The sequence below is a fragment of the Mauremys reevesii genome, linkage group 6 (assembly GCF_016161935.1).
Source record: "Mauremys reevesii isolate NIE-2019 linkage group 6, ASM1616193v1, whole genome shotgun sequence".
In the NCBI taxonomy this organism is placed as follows: domain Eukaryota; kingdom Metazoa; phylum Chordata; order Testudines; family Geoemydidae; genus Mauremys; species Mauremys reevesii.
In genome coordinates, this window is record NC_052628.1 from 89,962,115 (window position 1) to 89,988,983 (window position 26,869).

The following is a 26,869-nucleotide window of genomic DNA, read 5'->3' on the forward strand; positions in this document are numbered from 1 at the left end:
CGTATGTGACCACAAATGCCTCACACCCTCAACAGGTGGAGGAACTTGATGGGGCCAGCAGCAAAGGGGGACAGCCGCAGGAGCGAAGGAGGAACACAGTTACTGAGGGCACCAGGTACCTCCCCACTCCCTTGGAGTCTCTGGCACCCATTAGCTGGTTGAGACGAAAGGGATTCTGATTAGCCTGCATCTCCCAGCTCCAGGATTTAATCTGGAGCACGGAACATGCAGTACCCTATTGCAGCATCTTAAAGTTCATCCCTATATGACCACAAGGTGTTCAGAGCCACAGACAAATTAATGAGTGCCAAGCTGTTCAGATGATCAGCTGCAGCGGTTCTTTTTGGCCTGTTCTTTTGTCTCTCTAATCAATTTGGTTGTGATCAAATTGTTTAGACACCAAGAAAGAAACTGTAATTTTTCTAAAGTTCGCATTTAGCTTCTTAATACACTTTAACAACAAAAGTGAGCTACATTAAGAATTAGCGGTGCGCCCTTTTCTATACACCCTCCATTAGGCTTAAAAGAAATAGAATGCAAGTGTGTATACTGCTTCATTTTTTTTTTTAACTGTGGTCATTACCGGCCCTTTAGAAGAAAACTGCATCTCTTCTGTTTCTCTCTGAACTCTGAAATATCATAAAGGAGAGGAGCAGAGATGGGCCCAACTAGAACTCTGAATCCAAACATGACCTGAACTTTGGGGCTGGTTTTGATCCAGATTCAAAACACAAAAAGGGACGATTTTACCTATAAGAAAGAGAAATTAATCTCTGGTCCTTTCCTTCCCCCAGGGTCTACTCTCATTGTTGCCTTCTTTTTGAAGGAGAACCCACAGACCTCAACACCCTTACAGGCTGTATAGGGGACTACCAGCTGCACACTCTCCCACACTGCTTTTTGCAGGGGATGGCTGCCAGGTAACCCCTGCCACTACTTCTCCTGTAGCTGCCAACAGTCCCTATCAAGCCAAGATGGATTCAGCTCCTACTTAGACCTGTTCTAGGATTTTTTTAAAACGTCAGCAATTATGACTGTCCCCACACAGCCAAGCCCTATATCACAGATGGGCCAGCAAGGATACAATTGGCTCCCTCACAGTTCCAGCAAGTGGCATTATTAGATCTCCCTGGAGTCCTTGCATAGTTGCTAAGTCTTGGTCTTTCCCCCCTGCCCCCACCTGTACATTTTGGGCAAGCACTCTCGCTCCAAAAACACTTAGTCTGGCCTGAGCTTCCAGTATATCTGCTGCTGCAGCAGGAGTGGAACCTTTGCTACCAATGCAGCTGCACCAATGGCAGCCATCAAAATAAAATGATTTATTTTAATGACTCAGGATCCAATTCTGCACAGACTTACTAGACCAGAATCCATGTCTGCAGGGTGCTGAATGACCACCATTTCCTCTTTGCCAACTGGCAGCCAAGACAAAGCCATGACCAATGCTCTGTAAACCCAGGCAGACTAGGCACCAGAGGAAATGCCACCCACAGAAGATTTGACTGGCAGCACCTCCATTACTGCTGATTGGTTCAGATGCACTACTGAAGCATGGAGGGCTGTCTGTACAACAAGGCAGATCCCTGGCCTGCTACTGAGACAGAGCCTGCCTTGTTCCAGCTTTGGACCCAAATATGCTTCTGCCTTCCCTGACTCAGATACACGGTTCTGGGACCCATGGCTGAGGCATCCAGCTTCTGACCCTTGGTTTTGTTTTCTGACTTCTGCTCTGACTTCTAGGCCTGACTGCATGCACCCCACTTCGCAACACCTGTAGGACTTGCATGAGATAGACTGTAGGTGAGTGTAGAATTTGCCACCAGCTGCTTGATTCTTCAGCCCTTATATGCATGTAAATACCCGCTTAGTCTCAACAGGAGTAATACACACATAAGGGCTCCAGAAGGGGGTCCTAAGTCTTCTAGCTTTTTTTTTTAAAGACCAGAGCTACTCTAAATAGCTTAAACGTATTTCTGAAATTCTGCTGCCACCGTGGCAGTGCTTGGCAAATTGTTACCTGGTCCAAAGGCTATTGAAGGCACTGGAAAATCCCCCCCGATTTCAGTGGGCTATTGTTCAGACCCTTGGAGTGATTGCCCAAAAAATTCTGTGCATTGCGGTGAGATGGGCAGCAGGCAGGCAAGGAAGGAACACAAGGAGAGGAGAACAGTTCAGGGGAACAAGTTTAGGCTGAAAGTGGCTCTCACATTTAGGCTCTCGGAGAGAGCTCTAGCCTCATGCAGTGGCAGCAGCATCTGCTCAGGCAATCATGCAGGAAGTGTGTGTGCAGTGGGAGTGGGGGAGCTGAATCAGGCATTTTCTACTATGAGTTTATTTAAATAAACCAAGCTTTAAAAACACAGTTTTAAATGGATACTGTTTGATTAAATACCTTGGTTAAAAACTCTATAATTTGTGGAGTCGGCTCATGAGCTGGATGGTGAAGAGGCCTTGCAGTCCCATCATGTGCATTTATTGGAGAAAATGACAGTCTCAGAAACAAAACCCTCTTCCACCAATTAGATCACAATAGTCATCCATGCCTTTGCATAAACATTTTCATAGGCTCCCAATTCTGCAAGGTACTTACCTAACTTCAATATGTGAGCAGCACTATTGAAATCAATGGGACTATTCCTTGCTTAAAGTTAGGAATGTGAGTAAGTGCCTTGCTGAATTGGAAACATGAACCTGCACACATCTTTTTCAATACCTTTTTAATCACACACTATTCCAAATAAGCTCTCCTTACCCTTCTTCGGGCAAGGAAGGCTGCAAAGTCCTGCATTCTTTTGGAGTAAAGACAATGTCCAAATCATCTTCAGGAAAGTCACCAAGTTCTTGCACAGTTTCTGAGTCTAAGTTGTTCAGCTGTGTCATCAGGAAACCTTCAAAATCCACTGGCTCCACTGCGTCATAAAACGGAGGCTGTAGAGAATAAAAATAAATAGGTGTTTTATAGCAATGTGGGCTTTTAAAAGAAATAACTCAAGCTTATTTCCCCTACTAAACCTAGAAAGCATGTCTCTATTCCTTGATGGAGTGCAAATAAAATTCTTCAATGAAGAAAATGGTTAGAGAGGGATCTGTCTAAAAATGGAAGGCACAGAAGAGGAAAAAAGTTAATTAATTAGAAAAGAAACACAACATACTAAGTTTAGGCCCAAATTTGCAGCTCCTCTTCATTCAAAACTTTCACTGACTGGTGGAAGTGAGGGCTGGTTCAATCACATCTGGGGCCCCCTACAGGCCCATTCAGCTGATGAGGAGATCCAGAGGCAGGTCAGGAAGCAGACAGCATGCGGGCAGCAGCCAAAGGGCACGTAACATCCTCAGTAAAAGGCAACAGCAGTATCCAGGCCATGATGGCTGAGTCCCTGAAGCAGGAGCAGCAGCTAAGGTAGGTACTGAAGACCCTGACACCCAGCCCAAACAAGCCAGGCCAAAATCATCAAAATGGCTATTTGATTCCTGCATGAAATACTTTGATCCTGATTGTCAGAAGTGCTGAGCACTCACAACTCCAAATTAAGTCCATGGGACCCGAATAACATTACCATCCAAAATCTAAACACAGGGTTGTTTTCCCACCTCTTGCTAGTACAGATGACTTATTTTATGATATTTTCCAACTACCACCACAGTAAATCTTTAGGAACACATGGAACTGCTGTCCCCATCATCAGAAACCTCAAGCATCTGCCACTTCTGCAGTATATTATGCTGCAACTTAATAAAGCCAAAGGATGTTTAGTCATGCCTAATTAGCCATTCTGAGGTGGTACATCCTCTTCAGAACAAAGTTCAAAACATGTGAACTCTTCCAATGGCACACACTATCAAGCTGGCTGGTTCTTTTTACTTGCATAGTCACAAAAATAGTGACAGAATTTCCTACTGCAGAATGGAAAAGAGACTGTGAAACAGCATCTTAGAACCTCTTCACTTAGAACTATACATAACTTTATTTTATGTAAATGTACAGATTATTGCAAATGTAAAGGGTACTGCTATTTCTTTTTCCTTACTGTGTAACTAATACAAAATAAGAGGCTTGCATGAAGACAATGAAACAGCTGTCCAGTCATATTCAAAGACTATTTATACCCTATTAAAGGTTTTCCTTATAAGTAATGAAGTGGTATAAAAGTCACAGTTTAAGATAATCTATCTTTCCTTTTCTGTGAGCTCTGAGGAAAACTAAGCACAGTGTGACCCATGAAAGTTAATTACAGGATTAGAATAACTAGTGTACCAATGGGAAGTCCACTGGAGTATATTTATCAAATCAGTCTGTTAAACTATCCTTGACTATCAAGAACAAGGACTCTGTCACAACAGTAGCCCAAACATTGCAAATGACTGTAAAATTGTGATAAACGTAGGTCCCATAATCGATGCGTACTGTGCTATAGCTGAGGATTATAAAATGTATCCAGCTATTAAGAAAAATGAGGCATTTGATGTTTCTTATAACATTACACCCTCTATATTCAATATTACTACTACTACTACTACTACTACTAACAACTCCATCTGAGATTTATTCTATTTGCATTGCAAGGTTCTTCCATACAAATAAAAACTATGGACCAAATCTCGAAGTCCTTATTCAGGCAAAACTCTCAGTGAAGATAACTCACATTTCAACTGTGTACAAACTGAGTAAAATATAAGAACTTCAGGTTTTGGGTCCATGACAGGTTTTGTTTTTGGTTTGGTTTTTTTTTTTTTTTTTAACTTGTACGGATCTTTGGATTAAGACTTATAAAAAGGGGTTTCCCAGCCCCCTTTATAGAAAATTAGGATATAGGTATTTTACATTTCACTGTAATTTTTATTAATTTATTTTACCAATTTTTATTACTTTTTATTAATTCTTGCTTTGTCCTGTTTGCATCTTGTTAGATATTATTCTTATCCTTCCCTTTTCTACATCAGTCATGTTCCACTTTTAAGAACTTGAGGGTATTTTCAGTAGCAAGTGCTTGTATCTGTATCAAGTGCATCATGAAACTCCATGCCCAGCTGCATCATTTACAGAACCAGGAGGAAAAATTCCCCATATGGTGACTGTCAGAAATGTTCAGGGTACTACTCTGATTATATTTACTGTATGTGCTGCCAGTGTTATATTGACAAGTACATCTATTGAACACAAATCATGTATATACCGTTGGCACTGGACATTTGACTGTGCTTTCCACGTGTGCAGAAATCTTCAACTACAGGATTGTCAAATCATATCACTGGATAGTTTGCAATTGCTCTTAAAAGACCACAGAGCTAGCTGATGCTGAATCACCTTCAGCAAGACTGATATGGACTTGAGCTTGTTCTTTGGGTTGCTATTACTGAAGTACCCATCTCCCCCAATTGTCTTCTCATTACTAGCTTGTTGGGCGAATCGAGTTCTTTAAAGGGGACGACAAGCCATGAACAAGTTGATTTTTGACAAACACAAGCTACAATGCATGAAATCCTGGACCAATTGAAGCAAACAACAAAAACTCCCATTGACTTCAGTGGGTCAAGAATTTCACCCCATCTCTCTAGATCAGGGAACGCGGCCCATCAGGGAAATCCCCTGGCAGGCTAGGACGGTTTGTTTACCTTCAGCATCCGCCATTCCAGGCCAATGGGGGCTGCGGGAAGTGGTGCGGGCCGAGGGATGTGCTGGCTGCTGCTTCCCGCAGCCCACATTGGCCTGGAACAGCAAACCCCGGCCAGTGGGAGCTGCGATTGGCTGAACCTGCGGACACTGCAGGTAAACAAACTGTCCCAGCCCGCCAGCAGATTTCCCTGACGGGCCGCATGCCAAAGGTTGCCAATCCCTGCTCTAGATCCTCTGTAATCAATCTCATTGCATTCACGGACTCAGTAATTTTGTCTCAGTGGGACAGTAGGAAACACAACATCTACATATGATGCTCAATAGTCACTAAGTTCAGGCAGTCTCTGGCACTGCAATCAAAATATCCTCAAAAATATCCTCAAAGTCCTAGAGAACAATTGCTAGGTAAAGCATTATCTAGTAAGTAGGGCTGTCAATTAATTGCAGTTAACTCAAGTGATTAACTCAAAACAAATTAACTCGATTTAAAAAATTAATTGCGACTAATGACAGTTTTAATCGCACTGTTAAACAATAATAGAAATTATTATAAATAAAATATATGTTTTTCCACATTTTCAAATATATTGGTTTCAGTTACAACACAGAATACAAAGTGTACAAATTATTTTTTATTACCAATGTCTGCACTGTAAAAAAGATAAACAAAAGAAATAGTATTTTTCAATTCACCTCATACCATTTCTGTAGTGCAATCTTTTTATCATGAAAGTACAATTTACAAATGTAGAATTATTTTTTTACATAGCTGCACTCAAAAACTAAACAATGTAAAAATTTAGAGCAGGTGTTCTCAAACTGGGTGTTGGGTCCCCTCAGGGGGTCGTGAGGCTATTACATGGAGGGTTACAAGCTGTCAGCATCCATCCCAAATCCCGCTTTGCATCCAGCATTTACAATGGTGTTAAATATATTAAAAAGTGTTTTTAATTTATAAAGGGGGGGGGTCGCACTCAGAGGCTTGCTATGTGAAAGGGGTCACCAGCACAAAAGTTTGAGAACCACTGCTTTAGAGCCTACAAGTCCACTCAGTCCTACTTCTTGTTCAGACAAATAAGTCTGTTTACATTTATGGGAGATAATGCTGCCTGCTACTTATTTACAATTTGTTTACACGTGAGAACAGCACTGCCTGGCACTGTTGTAGCTGGTGTTGCAAGGCATTTACGTGCCAGATAAGCTAAACATTTATATGCCCCTTCATGCTTTGATTTGTAGATTGCATTATCTTTTGTTTGTCTTTTTTTACAGTGCAAATATTTGTAATAAAAAATAATAAAGTGAGCACTGTACATTTTGTATTCTGCATTGTAATTGAAGTCAATATATTTGAAAATGTAGAAAAAAAATCCAAAAATATTTATCATAAATTTAAATTGGTATTCTGTTATTGTTTAACAAATGCGATTAAAACTGGATTAGTCACAATTAATTGTTTTAATCTCACAATTAATTTTTAAATAATTTTACAGCCCTAGTAGTAAGACATATATCTGCAGATATGTTTTATAATGTTCCATAGTATTAGTTTACAAAAGATGAAAAACAAATGAGGTAAACTAATTTAAAATTCATGTAAGTATATCTATAATCTTTTTTTTTTTTTACTGAAGACAGAGTTTTGCAAACAACATGATGTTGCTTATTAAAATCCAGTTTTAAAATCAACCATTGTATTTACTTTCCAACATCACACCACCCACTTTCATCAATCAAATCAATCACATTTTATTTTGGCTTCTAACTTGTCTAGTTTAGGTGGCAATAATAATCTTTATCATTTGAATTGTGTGCTTTTAACTTTTGCAGTTTTGCACATTTTCTAGATACGAATTTTAAAAAGGGATGAAAAGGATAAAGCTAAATAAATAGAGATGGAATGTAATAGATGAAAATCTGCATTTTTTCTGTTTTAAAAAGAAAAGTCATCATTGCATTTTATGATATACTGTTGTACTCCCCCCACCCCCACCCCACACAGAGCACACTCTATCCAATGAAGAGCAATTTAAGCATCCTACAGAAATAACCATAAATCACTACAGCAGACGTACCTTTTTAGATGATGGATTAGAGGCATGTAAGTTGTGACAGCTCACAAAATGGCGGCTACCGGAAGTGAAATGTAATGTTACCAAATTTCCTAACAGCAGAAGCAGGTTGCTGAGAGCAAAAGAAGAAAGAAAACCCTGCCCTCACCACAGCATTTCAAACTGAGGAAGCGAGCAAAACGCTAGTGGTAAGCCCTGACACACAGGAAGTGAATGCTTAACAGTATTTCCAGTTTTCTCAATCGCTGGGGCACGAATACTCTGCCTACTCCTACTACTACTCAGAAAAGGGTCAAAATCCCATTCTGGTTTTATTTCACAGCATGAGATACTCCCAAATCTCCCCTGCTTTTGATGGGCCTTTAAAAAGATCTTGAATTTAATGGGAATACATTTCCTCTTGTTACAATAAACAGGGGCTACATTCCTCCCTATGTGACATCCAGCAGGTTGGAGAAGATGCTGAGGGGGCTATGCAGCACCTGATTCAAGCAGAACTAGGCCAGTGACTTTCAAGCACTGCATACCAACACTCCTATTGCACCACCTTTGAAAAGGGCATGGCATCCTACCTCTTCCTTGTCCAAGCAGCTCTGCTGACTGGTATGGGGGAGAGGGAGGAGCCATGATCCCTCTTAACCCCTTCCCCATTCAAGCACCTAGCACACTTGCGGGTAGCAGGGATCACATTGCCTTTCAAGATGCTGGACAGTCCCTGCATAGGAGCATGAGGCAAGATACCTTTTGGCCTCCAGACCTGAACCCCATTGTGGAGAGCTGGCCAGAATTTGGCCCGTCAGTTGTTAGCACATGTAGGAAGATGACAAATCTGGGGGGCATTCCCGTGTTAAGTATTTGGCATTGAAAACCTTCCTGAAAAGGCTCTAACATGGAATAGTATACAGCTAAACATCCAGTCATGTCTCTTTGCTCTCTATGGCTAAGTATTCGAAATCTAGCCTGGAGTAATTCAGTTACCTCAGTGCATCCAAAACACAACCAAACCCAGTGCTGTCAGTCAACCTACATTAGGTTAACTGCTGTTGTTTAGCAAATAATTTACAATAAGGAATAAACACAAGAAAAATGGTCACCTGCCCACAGACAATCACAAGGGAAAAAAAGCCCCGAAACTGAAGTATGTGGACAAAATTTGTTACCTAGCAGTCCAACTAAAGCACAGTCCTTTTTCCAAGAGTGACCAGTGCCAAATGCTTCATGCTAGGAAGGTGTAGGGAACCATGCACTGAGCCACGCCATATGGGTCACGTAATGCCCTTTATTCTGGGCACACACCCGTCTTTGCAGAGCACCACTGGCCAACACACAGTACACGCACGTCTGTGCATATATGTGCTTACAGGGCAGGGCTCAAACAATTCCAGCAAAAGGCCATAATCTGCACAGTCATTTATTTACTTTGATTTATGCTACCCTATCTCAGACCCTGGGCACCAGTGACAATCATTTCAAACAAACAGTTGCCTCAGCTCACATTGCAGTAGTTTTATTATAGCCTTATGCAGAGGGCAGCAGAAAGCAAGATCAGCCCCCTAGAAGGGTTCAGTTAACTCAGTCTAAAAACATAAATCAATATAGATGTAAAAACTATACATAAAAAACTAATCTCAGTACTTACCAGCTGAATAGAGCCAGAGGCGCTTATACTTCGTTGACAAAACTGTCCAACGCTCGGTTGGAGGGTAAATTGCTTCCGTACTTCTGCTGATGAATGCCTTTAATTAAAACAGAAAAACTTAAGTGTAGTGCAGTAGTTGTCCACAACTGAAAACCAACCAATAACTAATGTTAAGGGCACACTGGTTAATTTCAACTCTACATTTATGAATATCTGAGGTATAAATAAGATAATCAACTATTTTTCCTAGAGTTAAGAAGCTTAATTATTTACTCTAATGTTTGGAACCATATTTTGATTATTCCCTGCTCTCCTCTTGCTTTGTAGCAAGTGTTAGCCTTCACTTAGTCCAGAGTGTCTAGTGGTAAAAGCAGGATATTGGGAGTCCATGAATCTATTCCCAGCTCTGCAACTGACTCACTGAATGATGCTGAGCTCAGAACTGGAGCTTCAAAAGACGCTGAGCTGACCACTCCAAATGAAATCAGTGGGAGCTACAAGTGCTCAGCACCTCTGAAAATCAGGCCCTTAATCTCCCTCACACCACATTCATCCCTGGTGTAATTCGTCTGAAGTTAATGGAGTTATATCAGGGATGAAGCTGATCCTTAGTGTTTCAGTTTACATTATCTAACTTACAGTTTTGTGCTGCCACCCATCACTAGAGTATCTGAGCCTCTTCCAAGTCAAACAGGTTGGAAATCGCATAGTCCCCAGTGGACTTCATGCAGGCTCAGGCTCTTCTCCCTTGTCAGGCTATAGAAGGCTTTCCTTGGGGTAGGGTTATATTTAAGTGTGTTAAAGGAGGGTTTGGCTTCACTTCAGACAGCATTATTGCTTCGGAACAGGTCTCAAGTTTAACGGAAATTAGGTAGTCCAGTCTCCCAGTGGAGGAGAATCAGAAAAGTTCTTTGCTGCATGGGGTTATGGAAACATCATCATGATGTGGTGAACTGAGAAGGCTCTTCTCTCCCCAGCACTCCTTCCTCTAATGCTAGTGAGCTTTTTTTGGTTCTTCAGCCATCTGATAATCAGGGTTTTCAGACCCAAAAAGATGGGGCTTCCCTGTTCAATTTGCACCTTCTCCTCCCTCTTCTCCTGTCCCCAGCTGCCTGTGAAGCAGCTGATAATTCAGGGTCCTTGTCAAGTGTGACCGAGACTTTGCTTGACTCTAAAAACAACAATGTTTACAGCCAGAGCAAAAGCAGCCCTGAAAAGCCAAAGTACTGCTATGGAACAGGAAGAAGAGACATCACAGAAAAAATATGTTCTTACTCAGTATTGGCACCACAAGGCTTTGACAAGCCAAAATGTTGCGGGATTCTTGAGCTGATTCAATAGAGAAATAGGTGTTTTTAAATCAGTAAAAAGGCACGCTGGGGAAATCCGTGGTTTTCTTATGTCTGGTGTGTTTAAGATAATAAAAGGAGAACCAAAACTGTATACCAAGTCGATTTTCTTCCAGTTCATCTCCCACTACAAGTAACCTCTGATCATGTGTCTCTCACAGCATAAAATAAGTATCAGTTTTACTGAACCCAGGATTTTCCTTTGAAGAGAATGGGCCAGATTCTGCCCTGTGAAGCATATCACACGAGTCTCATTGACATTAATGAAAGTTGTAGCAACATTCATCTGCTGGCAGACTATGGCTAAACGTTTTCCAAAAACAGATTCCACTCTAGATGAGGGAATAACATGTCTCTAAATTATACAGGCTGTGGGGTGATCAGGCCCTTAGAACAAGGCATTGTTCTGAGCTACAAAAGGGAAGAGGCACACAGACCAGGAACCCAATTCACCTTTTGGTGTAAGCAGATGCAACTCCGTGGCCTTCAGAGGAGTTACGCTCCTTATAAGATGCAATGAATTTAGTGTGACCATATTTCCCCAATAGAAAAAACAGGACACCGCAGGGGGCTAGCCTACCTGAGCCATCCCTCCCCCCACCCCTCGTGCATGGGGCTGGCCCGAGCCGCTCATCCGAGCCCTGCCTGCCCCCCATGCGAGGCCGGGGCTGGCATTGTTGCTCACTTGAGCCCTGTCTGACCCCCCCCTCCATGAGGCTGGGGCTAGCATCACTGCTCACTCGAGCCCTGCCTGTCCCCTGCACATTCCTCCGCACTCCACGTTTTTGACAACAGTGGGCATTTGTCCCATTGGCTCTTGCCAACTGAGCAAGTTGGAAAGAGCCAATGGGACAAATGCCCACTTTTTCCAAAAAAGGCGGGACGGCAGGGACAGGGCTTAAAAAATGGATTGTTCTGGCCAAAATGGGACACATGGTCCGTCACCCGAAATGAATTTGACCGCACAGATTTTTCACTATCTAACAGAAGGAATACGTTTGAAAAGGAACACTACAATATTGACGAAAAGATGACATACATTTACAGGAAATTGATAAAGTAAAGAAGGCTGGTTCAATTTAATAAACTTTAGATACTGAAGTAGGTAGTATATCTTGTTTCATTTACTAATTTAACTATTTCTGCTAAATTAACAATATTGTGCACTAGGATATCTGTACTACATGAGTTTTGCAAACAAACTCTGCTCACTAGCTAGATCTACAAAGACACTCACTGAGAAAACAAGGGCCTGATTTTACCCTTAGATATACACAAACTCAACTTCCATTGGGCCCTGATCCTATAGAAATGACTCCATGCAGGTGCAAGCGTCCACGTGTTGAACCATTTGCATGACCACTTTCAGCCACCAGTAGTTGAGCAAGCATTCCTGAGATCGGAATTGGCCCCCAACATATAGATGTGGCAGTAATAGTGCAGTGCTCTTATTTGGTCCCTGTTTGTTTTATGTAGTACTCAATGAGACAACTGACTGTAGAGAAAAAGTCATAAGGCTGTCACACAATTCACTGGTGAAATTCCCATTGGGTCAGATTCCATGCTGCATTGATCAGTAGGCAAAACCCACAAGAAAATGAAGGCGGGGGGAGCAAAGGTAGCTTTATGCCACCTTTCTGCCTCCCACATTTTTGGCTGCACTGGGGGGTTGGAGCAGTCCTTGCCGGGGCGGCTCTAGGGATTTTGCCACCCCAAGCAGGGCAGGCAGGCTGCCTCCGGCGGTTTGCCTGCGGGAGGTCCACCGAAGCTGCGGGACCAGCGGACCCTCCACAGGCAAGCTGCGGAAGGCAGCCTGCCTGCCGCCCTCGCGGCGCCGGCAGAGTGTCCCCTGCAGCTTGCTGCCCCAAGCACGCGCTTGGCGTGCTGAGGCCTGGAGCCGCCCCTGGTCCTTGCTCCTACACCAGGTGTATTTCCCCAGGGGGCCCATTGACTTCCAAGTAGTATATGCAATCCTGCAGAAATTTTTCCAAACAGCTCATTATAGTTGTGACTTAACAGTCCCCCCACCCCAAACTCCTCTCCTAAACAAAGTGTACAGTTTGTATAATTCTCTTAAACCAACAGTGCAACCATAGTTACAGTCAGCAGGTTATTAAAGTGTAATTAAGCTTATGGACCAAATTCAGAGAGTTTGCCACTGCAGAGTTCATTGCAGGACTAGGGCATCAGAGATAGAACATGATTTAGGTTAGTGATTAGACCTAAATTATATAATAGAACAGAAAAGAAAATAAAAACAATTTACCTTCACTTTCTAGAATATTTTAGACCCTCTCTTGCACACTCCTAATTGACCTAGTTCACTTGAGCGATAATTTTAAATGGTGATAGCTTGTCTCTTGATCTTATGCTCATGTCATAAAACCACAGCTAAAGCCCATTGAAATCAATATAAAGATTCCCAAAAAGATCAAGGACCTCTGGGTCAGGCTCATAGCACAGTAAGAACAAGTGGCTCTCCAAATTGGATAGTACCAGTCATGTAAGTAGGATGAGGGAGAGGCAAATCACAGCTATAAGTGCCCAGAAGAGGGAGAATCTTCTAATGAAGATGTCCAAGAGAAGATATTCAAAAGAAAAATCACTACTCATCAATAACTGTACCTATATACAGTTGTATGGAAAGCCAATTTCAATTGCAAGGCAAAACGATGTCTTGAATCACTCTCAAAAGCAAAAATACCAATGAGCAATTGAGAGGTAAAAATTTCACCAATCTCAACAAGAAAGAAACAAAAGTATTAGAAATGAACAGACCATTCTCAAACGTCAAACATTCGTATGCCATGAGCTTCCGAGGCCCACAATGGAATTCATTGCACTGTGGATGAGATTAGAGAGGCTGAGTGATCCCCCACTGAGGCACATTAGTCTGCACTACAAAAACGTTCTGGAGACTAATCACATGTAAAAGAAATATGCTTTTGTATATGGACAATCATTGTATCAATATTAGGATGTAATATAATAAATTGTCTTTAAAGTAAAGATACCATTGCACATAACATATGTAGCAGATTCTTAGGATTTCACTCTAAGATCTACCCATCAAAGTTTTCCTCTTTTGAACTGGATTTGCTAAAGACAGATTTGGAAAGAACACAGCAGGCACTGTGGTGCCATGGTGGTCAAAGGGACAGTACAAAACTTTGGGTAAATATAAAACAGAGCATTAGAGAATGGTTTTCACAGAAATCTTTCAGCAGCTGGAAAGTGGAAACTTTTAAATAGAGAAAAGCTGGTCTTAAAGGTCAGAGTCTGTTGTATACACCTTCTAGCTGACACCATTCAAAAGAAATCAGCAACTATCTAGTTGGAGGAGCTGGTGAGAGAAACTTTTATCACTCAAGTCATCCATCCAGCCAATACTTAGAGAATTGAGAACAGGCTTCTGAAAGAGCTGCATACAGTCTTCATTGGCTACAAAAAAACAGAGAGGTTAACTAAAAAGGGGGAAAGGAAGAGTCTCTCAAAGGATGGTGTACATATGTACTTACATAGAAGGGGGTCATAAGATACAACAGAAAAAAACTTCAGTATTATATATTGACTGGTTTGGCTTCTCCTACTTTCTGTAAGAAAAGTAAAATTAAACAGAATTATGCATCCATTTAGGATTTTCTGTAAAAAAGCAAACATGTTGCCTTATACTTAACTTTATGTTAAACCTTTGTTAGTCTGAGGAATAGACCCGCTGGTCTAATAGTGACAAAGCAAATCATCTACTAGAATAATTCTTCTGTGCCTTTATTCTCAGGATTGAGAGTTCTCTGGTTGCAACAAACAAAAAATTCTGCTAGAGAAGAAAGTAAACAGGAAAAAAAACCACAACAGGCCAGACTCCAACCCACCTCTTTAGCTACCAAGCATAGAAATCTATCTCAGAGATTCTTTTCCCTTCTCACTACCAATGGAAGTATTTTTCTTTTAACAGAGTTCCCTGGTTTTCCTCTAAATTTCTAATCTGGCCTTCAGGTACCACAGCTCTGCTTCATTACTTCCCTCTTTACAGGTGTGGTTGACCTGGGCTAGCAGTTAACTCTTTGTCTGCTGGTGCTCAGGTAGGGCCTCTGCACTCTGTCATGGCCTTATTTAGGGTCTATCAGCTTAAGAAATACCCTGCTTAGGAAGGGAACAACAATCCTGTTGAGACGAGTTCCTGGCTGCATCCTGTAAAACTTGCCCATACCAGTATTGCCCTGGCCTCTTCTTTTGTCATTCAGTGTTGAACGCATTCTAAATCAATATGCATTTCCTCACCTTTTGGGGGTGAAGACAGACTTTAAGGCACCTGCTCCCCTACATGGTGTTAACTGCGCTTGTGCCAATCAGAAACGAACACAAACAGGTTTTGGGCCCCGTCCCCTATGACACTTCTATGATGTCATAGTGGGTACTTTATGGCCTGCCTGCCATGTGCAGGCAGGGAGAGGAGAAAGAAAAACGAATCCTGTGTATACCCGTGTATCCTGTGTATACCCGTAACCGAGCCTGATCACCTCGAAGCCTCTCTCTCAGCTCACGTGTTTCAAACAGAGCTTCTACGTTTGCCGGTCGTTATGCGTTGGTTTGTATTTGTAAGTATCAGTTATTACTAAATGCTGCATCTTTGTTTATAAATATTGTTAGTAGATATTTTAGTCATTGTGTGTTTTAAGTTTCATCAACTCTATTAGCTAATCATACACTGCTCCCTTACCCCTTGTAATTATCCCCAATAAAACTTTTAAATTGATTAAGTTTAGTGTGTGTGTGTGTCTGCAGTTTGCATCGTGACCCACACTCTCCTTGCATCCCTTACCAATATAGTCTGTTGCCACGTGCAGCCTGGTAAATAACAGGCCTGCATTTTATTTCGCCCCTGCGAGTCCGTGGCAATCTACAAATCCCAGACTGGACAACTGAATTTTAATTGCTGGACAGTCATGCAGCGTCTTCCCAAAGTCAGCATGGGCTGCAGCAGACTGTGAAGAACTCTGGGACAGAACATCATCCTCATCTTTCTGTTGTCAGTTAGTTAGTAGGAAACTTAGGCAGGAGGCCAGTTTTCATTTTCATCCCTGGTTAGACATGCCAGTCATTCAATGCACTCAGGATTTTTAGCAGCAAAGAGTCCTGTGGCACCTTATAGACTAACAGACGTTTTGGAGCATGAGCTTTCGTGGGTGAATACCCACTTCGTCGGATGACATGCATCCGATGAAGTGGGTATTCACCCACGAAAGCTCATGCTCCAAAACGTCTGTTAGTCTATAAGGTGCCACAGGACTCTTTGCTGCTTTTACAGATCCAGACTAACACAGCTACCCCTCTGATACTTGACACCATGCAAGGCACTGCATTTAGCCGTATGGAGTGGAAATCCATCAACCTCATGCATCCGATGAAGTGGGTATTCACCCACGAAAGCTCATGCTCCAAAACATCTGTTAGTCTATAAGGTGCCACAGGACTCTATGCTGCTTTTACAGATCCAGACTACCCCTCTGATACTCAGGATTTTTAAGCACTCTTGCTTGTCCTTCAGAGAGAGGAATATACCATACACACAAATTAATTTTAAATAAACCATTTCTGGTAGTGGGGGGGAAGGGCAGCCACATTTCCATACCACATAAACAAATTGAAGACTCGAGATTAGGTCACCTTGGTCCGTGTGCTTGTGTATTTTTTAAATCATACTCTGTGGATCAAGTACAAAGGATATGGGGTAGTACAGGAGATTTGTTCGTGCATGCGGTGGTGGCGGCTTCTGTGTTTAAGGTATTAAATGTACAGAACAACATTTTATGTTGTCTCCCAATCTTGTCATTACTTGCTGAGTTTAGAGGAGAGAAAACAGCAAAGGAATGCATTTACTGTATTTACTTTTTCAGCTATAGTTTTTCATGTGATCAGTACACTTGCACTTCCTGGAAAACAAGGAGCTATATGAAACTTGAAGATTCAGTTCAATGCACCTCTGTGCTCAAACTGCCTGTAAATACATAAAATTAACTTGGAACAGTGGATGTAAAAATGAAATTGGACACATTAGATCATTCATGAATGATTTCATACAGGATTAATTTTGAATGGAAAATTATTTTTCTTTGAAAAAATGAGATATACAATTAATAAAGCTCGTCTGTTACCCTAACATGGCTGAAAAATGTAAACAACATACAACATTATATATATAGGTCACCTGTACCAGAGAAATTAATCCAATTTTATCTAGTCTTATTATTCAGTGCTTACTTCTGGGTTCTCTCATACTGGTTTACCGAAAAAGCTTAGATCAAAAGTTCTTGTAATGCACTTTTGAATAAATAAGACTCTGAACTAAACCCCTAAATATGCATATCCCAGGAAAGGTGGATCTGGATCCAAAGCTAAACTTTGCAGCTAGGGCACATCTCTGCTTGTTCCTGGGCTATTTAAATTGCTTTCTGTAAAAAATCTTGGATTGTCAGCAGCATAGTCTAACCAAATCAAAAGGATGAGTCCTCGACTGTTCTATCAAACATTTGTGCCTTCATTTACACCCAGGCTCATATTTTGATTTAGCATGCCATAAAGCAAATGACAATATGCCCCTTTTTAATTTGTTGGATACTTGTACTGTCTACAGCTTCCTATCAATCTAGAAACATATTCCAACAAAATGATTATAAAGAGAGTGCAAGGACATTTTATTCCAGCTCACAACTTCATCTGAGCTCAAAATAAATATAGTTCCATACTGGTGCAGATAATATAGTTTTGGACTTCTTCCTCTTGTTATTCAATCTTTCATCCAGCAGAAACACAAGGCATTTCCACTCAATGTTTATTTTCAAGCCAGATACAAAAACTATACCATTAAAAAGCTTTTCAAAGCAAATCCAAGGACTGCATTAACAAAAGGCTACTGCAATAAAAGCAACTTTGTAAAATTTACAATTAGCTTAACAGTTTGAAACTTTTTCTCTCTCTTTCCCCCCATCTTACCCTTGGCAGAGGGGGGGGGGGAGGGGAGGGGAGAGAGGTGACTACTACCAAAGCGTAGAAGTGACTAAAAGAATCAGACCTTAAATCTGGCGATGAATATCGGTCAATGGAATTAAGTCCTTCTTTTTCGCTACTAACTAAAGACCCGTGTCCGGACATTTTTCTCTGGAGGGAAAGGGACCTTTCCTCCCATTCTGTACCATGTTTCTTTTACAGCTGACATCTTTGGAGGAGTTCACAATACCATTCATGTGAATGAAACGGGTGGATCTTAATGGCTGTAATAACAGCAAGGCCACTTCAAAAGCCACAGGGACAGCTAAAACAAATCAGCTATTACACAGATTAGCAATAGGAGTTGGAAAAACATTGTGTGCTTTGACTCTGCCATGCTTTGACCCTTGTTCCCCAAGGAGACAGGATTTTGCGTATTCAAAGTTGTAGCATTTTTTTGGAGTGCCTTGTCATCTTTTTCAGAATGGCAAGATTGGATCCCTGGTTTCTGCTGACACATTTTTGGTCTTTCTACAGTTTTCCTGTGGCTGATAGCTTTACTACTTCCTTAGCCATTAATCAATTCTAGTTTAGAAGGTGCAACTGCCACTATGTTTGTGTTCCTCTGTGGTTTTAAACCGAGGGTGACATTGAAATAGGGTTGGCTACTATTGTAAACAAAATAATTTCCCCCAAATTTGGACTGTTGCTTTTATTATTATTGTTTGGTCATTTGAAAAGCAGACAGGAGGGTAAAAGCCTGTTGCTGTTTCATTAAAAATTAGTGAGAAGCAGGTGTGTAATTGGAATATAAAGTAAAACTTGATTGTCGTTTTGTCAAATGTGTGATTTGCATCATGCCCAGTACCATGATATCTGAATACATGTAAGGACTATACAATCGCTGTTGGTTGTGTATTGCCTGTGATGAGCATGACTGATAATGATTTAATCATTGTGTTGCAGTAGTTTCCAAAGGTCACAGTCAGGACTGGGGTATACAAAGATACAGCTCCTGTCCCAAAGAGCTTACAATCTAATAGAGTAACATTAAACATTAATAAATATAAAGTCTTACATTGTTGGGGTTTGTTTGTTGTTGTTGTTTCTGAAGATAATATGTGTCTGAGACACTACTTTTTTCAAACACACACACTGTTACAGCCCAATCTCTCTCCCATTGTGGTTTATGTGAATTTTAACTTTGACATTTCAGGAGCCAAAGCAGCACCTATAATTTATCCACAAATTGGAGTAAGTGGGAATGCTCCTGTGAGTAAGAAAGCATGCAGAATTTGGCCCTAAGTTTACAAGCAAATTGTTACAACAATACTGTAATATATTTTTATCTAACAACTCTGGAAATAATTTCATTAGAACATGGAAAATTAAATTGTTTGCACACATTTTTTTACTAGCAGTTAATTATATTTCCACACAAAGATAAAACCACCACCTCCCCACCCTCACCCCCAATGTGAACACTTTCATGCTTTGGGAAAGTTTGGACTCGTTTAATTTTACTTTGGGTAAGGGTTTTGCTGCCGTTGTCATTATGTTTATTACCAAACACAGATTATACAGTAATTGATCTAAAATATATTCTATCCAGTCAGGTTCACCTGCACTCTAAGGAAAAATACTAGCACCCAGTTTGGCTGTGTGACATATTACTGAAGTCTAGAAGGAACGAGTGGTTCCTCAATTACTAACCTATTCTTAAAAGTTATTTAAAAAGCACACATTTCATGCAAGCAGCCAAGCAGCTGATGATTAAAAGACCACAGAGGAAGAAGTGGTGCTGTGCCTACTTTTATATTTTAGCAGAGAAAGGATTTCCTCCAGAGCACAGTTCTTGGCTGCAAGTCAGTGGTTGTAAAAGTTAAACCTACAGCCTTAGTTACAGTAAACTTGATATTCTAAGGACTTCTATGGCAAGTGAGATCTGTTGAAATCAGACATGATTACAGAAAAGAGCAGATTTTGACTTAAAGAAGAGAAAGCCCTTTGTTATAAAACCTGAAACAAACCCCAGAACAGGTGAAACTGGCTTTACCTGGGTTGTTTTTTTTTTAATAAACACAGAACTTGAACCAGATATTTTAATCTTCTGGCAAATCCCATCTGAATTTCAAGTGAACCTGGCCCAGGTTTTTTGTTATTTTGCATGGAAATCATATTAAATTCAGCGGTTTTACATGGCAAGCCGGATAAATCTTGGCAATTCTGGCAGAGTTGTGTAATGATTTTTGATGAAGTAAATGACGGACTCCCAAAGATTCCATAATAGCCGGCTTGAGAATGGAAACATGCAGAGTATCTCCAGTTGGCCCTTTGCCCTGACTCTCACTCCAACATGCCACTCTCTCCTGCTATGTGAGAAGTAGCCAGCCTGCAGGGGTTTCAGAAGGGGATGATGAAACACTTTTGCATTACATCATGCAGTTGTGGATTGCATTGTGGAATAGTTTCCTTGCTCACTAGAAGTGCTGTACAAGCAGCCTCCCAAAATAAGAACAAAGCTCTCACATGAGACTGGTATTTTTCTTAGGGTTGCCAACCCTCCAGGACTGGCCTGGAGTCTCCAGGAATTAAAGATTAATCTTTAATTAAAGATTATGTCATGTAATGAAATCTCCAGGAATACATACAACCAAAATTAGCAACCCTAAATTTTCTGCAAAAGGCCCATGAAAAGAAGCTGCAGATTTTGGATTTGAATTTGTTCAGAGTTTGAAGCTATTGGATCCCAAGTTTTGATTTGGGCCTATTTTACTGTAGTTACATTTTTGATGGCAAGCATGAAGGTGGATACATTAGCAATTGAACTCTTTCCAGGTTTTTTTTTCCTTCATTCATGATGATAGTCTAAAGTATGTTTTTTTAACACCAGCAAACTTCTAGCTGAGGAGGAAAAATGGCAAATAATTCTAACTGTTCCAATAAACTCATGTTTGATTACTATATAACCTAAAAGTGGCAGAGGATGTGGAATATGTACACTTTGCTTCCTCACCTGTTTTCACAGAAAAACAGAAGTAAATGTTTAGAAAGATGAATACAAACCTTCCCACCTGGCATCAGATGGGATTAACATTTTTCTCATTCCACAATTGCATTTTTGCTGAGTAAGATTAATGTTTGCCGTGTCATAAACAAAAGAACTGCTCCATAAATTACAGCATAAACATCTTAAAGTACTTTAGATGTTTAAAGTAAGTGTGAAATCTGTCATCAAAAGGTATAGACACTTTCCATAATGCTGTGACAGAGTTTGTTGGTCAGAGACCAAATTTAATTTCCTGTCCCTGGTCATCTGCCATGGGTCACGAAAAAGAATAATACTATCACACAACAGGGATTCTAGTTGTACTATTACCTCTTCCTTTAAAAAAAAAAATTCCAAATGCAATTAAACATGATATCATTCATAAATAACTACTATAACAAATGAATGGAGATATCTAGGACTATCTGACTCCCTGGCAGATGACGATTATTCAGATGCTTACTTAATACCTATTAGTTATGACTGTCACTGAATGAACCTCAGTGGCTTTCTGATCCCATGGCTGCTTCTTATTCTAAACAGTTTTTTCTGCAGTAGCTTATTCAGCTGCTACAGTGGATCTGCATTATGGAGCCTGCATTTGCTGCTCCTGGTATTTTTCACTGATACATGACTGGACTGGGTGGGCACTTACTCCTAATTACTGACTTACTTCAGTGGCTGTTCTCACATCTTCGTGTTTGGATATGGTTGTAAACCAATGGGCGGATTCACCAGCCAGAGAAGGTAAAACGTTTAAGTTCTTTTCCTCAAGGCTCCCTTTATTAATTCAAAAAGATGCAAATAACTTGGCAACAACAACCACCTTTTTAGCTTTCAGAAAGCTGGAGGAGGATATGTCCCTATGCGTTCCTGTTATAGTCCCACCCTAGATCAGCCATGTGATAGGCAGGGAATCTTTTTACCCCTTGTACATTGGGCCATAGGAGTGCCTATACACCTTGTCACAGTGATGTACATGCATTCTGCAGTGTTCGCTTACAAACCTACTTGAGCTTTGGTCTTCAAAAACAACAGATGCAACCAAATTTCCTCCTATGATGTGATACCTCTCTAGTATGCTTTTTGGCTATAAAAGCCAGAAACGTGCCCCAAATAAGCACATCTATGGCAAGAAGAAAGATATTTACAGAGTTCTTTAAACGTTATCATTTGAATTAACCTATTAAGATGATGGGGTAATCTTGAAATAATATTTGAATAATTTAGAAATACAACTCTGTGTCTGTTCCATAGCTTGCTCCCATGGCTAACTTGGAGCCCATCTACACTGCATGAAGAAACATGGGCTAGCACAGTTCTTTGTCGGGGTTAGGGACATCCTTATTATCACTCATTTTATTGCCAGTGTATAAAATATAATAGGCTAGAGACTAAAACACAGACTAAAAGATTGTTCCTTAACATGGTTACAGAACTGTCATTTCCCAACCACACTGGAGATTAAGAAAAAAAAGCTATAACACTGTTCTTTTCCTGTACGTGAGGCTCGTAGGTATAAGGCTTACAACGTTGTTTAAACACAGAGTTTTAATTTGGTTGTGGTAGAACTGGGTAATAACATGGTTTGATGTGCCATGTGGATGGGGCCAAACCTTGAGTTTAAAATGTGCTTTAGCCCAAGTAGCGATCCAAGCCAAAACATGATTTTTTAATCCTGTTTATAAAACATGGTTTGGATCCCTCCACAATGGCCAGTCAAATAGTGCCTCAACCAAATGTAAAGTATGCTTAAGAAGGGTTTTAAAACATATTAAAAAGCACTAGGGCCTCATACTAATTTCCCTAGTCATTAGAAACACACTGGCAAAGGCAAATTTATTATCTGTAGGTCTGATGAAACAACAACCTTACAGACAGTTGAAAAGCTTGCTGTATTATCTATAAAGCTATTGACATTGGACGTGATCCAACACTTCACCTAGTATAATGTTCCTAACTCCCTCTGTGGTGAAATTACTTAAAGCTCAGTAGTCCCTGTAAGGCACATCTCTCCCTTGCAGTGGGAGAGGAGTAAATATGCATTCTCCCCCAGGAAGGACCCAAGAGGCTGAGTCTGCCTCAGGGAGCAGCAAGTGCAGGCACACAGAGGCATGTCATGGGGTGACTCCAGCGGTTCTACCTGGGGTATAGTAGGGAGGGAGCAATCTGGACATATGTATATGTGCAATGAATGTAACTGCAAGTGGTCTTCTGAATACTGTGTGATGGAGAATGGCTTGGGCCCAGATCCTCAAAGATATTTAGGCACCCAACCCCTATTGATGTCTTGTGCTCTCTCCCTTCTGCACATCTCCATAAAGGCCAGGCATAATCTGGTCCCTGTTTAAATACAAGCCCAGAAGATTCCAGGTCAAGAAAGCCACGATAGCAAAGAGAAGTCCTGCCATGAGGAAGGGGGAGACATATGGCTTTTTTATGAAGATGTTCAGATGAATGAGGCTTGTAAGATTTAGTCCTCAATAAATAATTGGAAAAAGTGAGTTACTATTAAGATCTGTTCAGCACCTCTACCAGTGATGTGCAAAGGAAAATGCATATTTTCCCCTCTCGGGAAAAGGTTCCAGTATGCCTAGTGACAAAAGAATAAAATCATTAAAGAAAAATACAAATGAATGAAAAAGAAATAGTAATATACAATTCTTTTAAACTGATATTCCTAGCATAGTTTGTCAAGAATCCCCTATGGGTGAGGCAAAAGGATCTAAAACAAGAATAGCAGCATACTCAGCATTTAACAACCAGAATACGTGTCTATTCTACAGCCTCTCTTCACATGGAATTCCAAGTCATTTCACATGGAAGATTTACAGAAATATTTAATGTTATGTAAATATAAGTCTAATCAAAATTGGCCTTTGTAATGAAGGAAACTACTAATAGAAAGGCTGTTGCATATGAAATATGAAACTGATATAAATCCTATTTTATTCTTAATCTGTTATTAGTGGTAGATGATGCACACGCCAAATACAAAAATGCTATTATCTCACAGATGTAGTATGTGAAAAGCAGTCTGTTCCCATAACAACAGGCAATTTTAGACTGTATTTTTCATCATTTCTAGCAGCAAAGATTAGGCTCACAAAATGGAAAATCTGTTTTAAAAACGGTTCAATAATGATTTGTAAGCCACTGTGTATTGTATATTTAAGAAATGGATTTCAAATGCATTCAAATTTATTAACATTTGAGTGCCTTTAAATGAACTAACTAGAGGCATGATCTTGCAAAACCTTACTCACTTGAGAAATCTTGCTTACATGATTAGTCCCACTGGAGAAAACTCATTTGATGCAGGCTCAATCCTGCACAACCTTTTTGTCAAATTCGACTCTTACTTGTTCGTGCAACTAATTTATTAGATAGATTTGATAAACCGTAAAAAAGGTCATTTATCCTATCACTGCCATGCCAGTATAAGTAATTGAGAGAATGGCTAAATCATCATGCTTTAGATTAAGGGTGCATTTATGTTCATAAAGGATTAATAAATGATTAATTGATGTTATAAGTATGCTACATATATGAGAAGTATGTATTATAGATGACTATAAGAACATCAGTAGATGGTATTAAGATTATTATAAGCCATGGATATAACCAGCCTATTGACCTAACACTTTATTAAAACATCTATTAATAATTTTTAGTTCTTTAAAACACATATATTAAGGTACCCTTAATATAAAATGTGATCAGAAGGATACATTTTTAGTACACTGCCCAAAAGCAAAGAATCTTTTTGTAATTTTGTTAACTGAATTCTCATTACAAACATACAAATTTATGAAAAAAAAAATAGCTTGGCCTAAGCATCAGAAGTTCTGAAATAACACATATGTATATCTTTTTGACTTGCAGATAATTAATATCTTGTGTTTATCAATATAATAAATCGCTTTATGCAATCCTGTGCAAAATGTCCATTCCAAGAACCATAAGTAGGGCACAACTATTAAAGCACATTGGATGCATTCTGTTTTGTCTCTGAGCAGAGCTGGCTCCAGGCACCAGTGATGGAAGCAGGTGCCTGGAGCGGCCAATAGAAAGGGGCGGCCCTCCATCCGTTATTGGGACAGCACGTCCAGGTCTGCGGCGGCAATTTGGCAGCAACTCAATCGCTCCGCTTCAGACTTTGGCATCAATTCGGCGGCGGGCCCTTCACTCCCTCTCTTCCTCTTCGGCGGCACTTTGGTGGCAGCTCAATTGGATTATTCTTTTTTTCTCTTTTTTTTTTTTCACCGCTTGGGGCAGCAAAAAAGCTGGAGCCAGCCCCATCTCTAGACCATCTTACCGTGCATGCTCCATCTCTGTAGTTGTGATAGGCTGTCATGCTCTCAGGCCTAACTTCTGATTAGTTTGAACTAACTCACTGAGGGCATTCGCAGAGAAAGATCTTTGCTCTTTGATTTAAGCTTGATAAACTTTGGGAGGTGATGTAAGATGTACCTGGTCAGCCCGGCTATTTTATGTTAGCTTGGTATAACTGGGGAGGTCACTGAATCACCTTATTTTCATTGGTGGGGTTGGATATGCCCAGGGGCGGCTCTAGCCATTTCACTGCCCCAAGCATGGCGGCACGCTGCGGGGGGCGCTCTGCCGGTCGCTGGTCCCGCGGCTCCACTGAAGCCGCGGGACCAGCGGACCCTCCGCAGGCACGCCTGCGGGAGGTCCAGCTGAGCCGCCTGCCGCCCTCCTGGCGACTGGCAGAGTGCCCCCCGTGGCATGCCGCCCCAAGCACGCGCTTGGCGTGCTGGGGCCTGGAGCCGCCCCTGGATATGCCTACCCTACAAATTAAGGTGTGATTGCAGGACTGGGTTGTATTGCTATGTGTGAACTAACACATAGTAAGAGACAGTCCCTGGCCTGAAAAGTTACAACTGAAGGCCCTGGTTCTGCAACATGCATGTGCCATGAGCAATTTTATGCATGTGAGTAGTCCCATTAAAATCAAAGAGACTACTAGCATAAGTATAGTTAAACACTTGCTTAAGTTGCTGGAGGATCAGACCACACAGGATGCAACTGACTGGTAACAAGCAAACAAAGGGAGTGGGGGAGGGAAGATTAGGGTAACAGTGACAGGAAGGCATGCTTATATATACAGACTACATGCAAATCTTGCAAGTTTGAAGGTATTTTAAGATATGAATAAAAATGAGACATGTTTTAAATTAACATGGCTTGTAATGTGATAACCGTTCCCCTGCAGTGTTTGCAACCCAAATGTCTTGCACTGTCCTAGTGCATGAAAACCAACAAGTGAAATTGACTATAAAATAGACACATCTACCGTCACTGTAAAAAAGGAACCAAGTGCAAAAATTAAAAGCTGAGTGAAGGCAATATTTAACAAACAATATAAATAGTGTAAAGTGAAATGAAATGTTAGTATGCTTTCAGTTTTCATGATCAAAGGTGATATTGACAGGTAAAGAATACTTTTAACATGACAGTAAGAAGGTGGCTGGCCCTTTAAACAAAAGGCCACTGGGCGTACCTCCACCTGTGACTGATTATCTGGGGGACAGCTGATGTTGGGATCAAACTCTTTGGGGACAAGGATCATGTTTTTGTTCTGTTTGTACAGCATCTAGTGGAATTGGGTCCTGGTTCTTGACTAGGGCTCCTTGGCAGTGCTTAAATAATGGTGGCAGCTGGGGTGCCAATCACTTTCTAGAGAAATGAAAGTGACATCACATCTGCCTGTCCTCCTGCGCTCCACCAATCCTCTCTCCCCCAACCCCAGACCCATCAGTTCTGCCCCCTCAGCCTCATCTCTGCTCCTCCTGAGCTCTTGGGGTTCTCCAGTCCCCTCTCCCAGGCCTGGAGGGCTGTAGCAGGGTCCCCTCTTTCTCTTCCCAGGGCTGGTGTTGCAGGGAGGGAAAGAAGAGGCGGGAGGAGTAGAGCAGCCATCCTATTGCTCATAGAAGGGGACGAAAGGAGAGGCCAGAGGAGAGGAGAGAGTGGAGCCATTCTGAGCTGCTGGGCTTTTTCTTCTGGCATGTCCCTCCTATGAGAATGGTGTTGCCTCCAGAGGGGAGATTGGCTGCTCTAGGCCAGGAGGCAGGGAAGTGGGGAAAATAGCCAATCAGAGGAGGATTAATATAAATTATATTTCCTCCACCTGAGAGC

The 26,869-nt window shown here is 41.0% G+C and overlaps 1 protein-coding gene across 10 annotated transcripts in view; it reads right to left on the reverse strand.

Annotated features, from left to right (window-relative positions):
• DOCK8 (dedicator of cytokinesis 8) overlaps positions 1–26,869 on the reverse strand; it is a 135,924-nt gene that overhangs the window by 101,393 nt on the left and 7,662 nt on the right. For 2 of the 10 annotated variants that reach the window (XM_039544062.1, XM_039544057.1), the window contains exons 2-3: positions 9,326–9,422; positions 2,753–2,928 (exon numbers count right to left, since the gene is read on the reverse strand). In XM_039544062.1, the coding sequence (XP_039399996.1) occupies positions 2,753–2,880 (128 nt within the window). In that variant the 5' untranslated portion in view covers positions 2,881–2,928; positions 9,326–9,422. Of the gene's footprint in view, positions 1–2,752; positions 2,929–3,152; positions 3,378–7,689; positions 7,766–9,325; positions 9,423–12,940; positions 13,093–13,966; positions 14,116–14,192; positions 14,268–14,350; positions 14,489–14,955; positions 15,010–26,869 lie in introns of those variants that run through there. The other 8 variants (XM_039544061.1, XM_039544060.1, XM_039544059.1 and 5 more) reach the window with 8 other exon arrangements.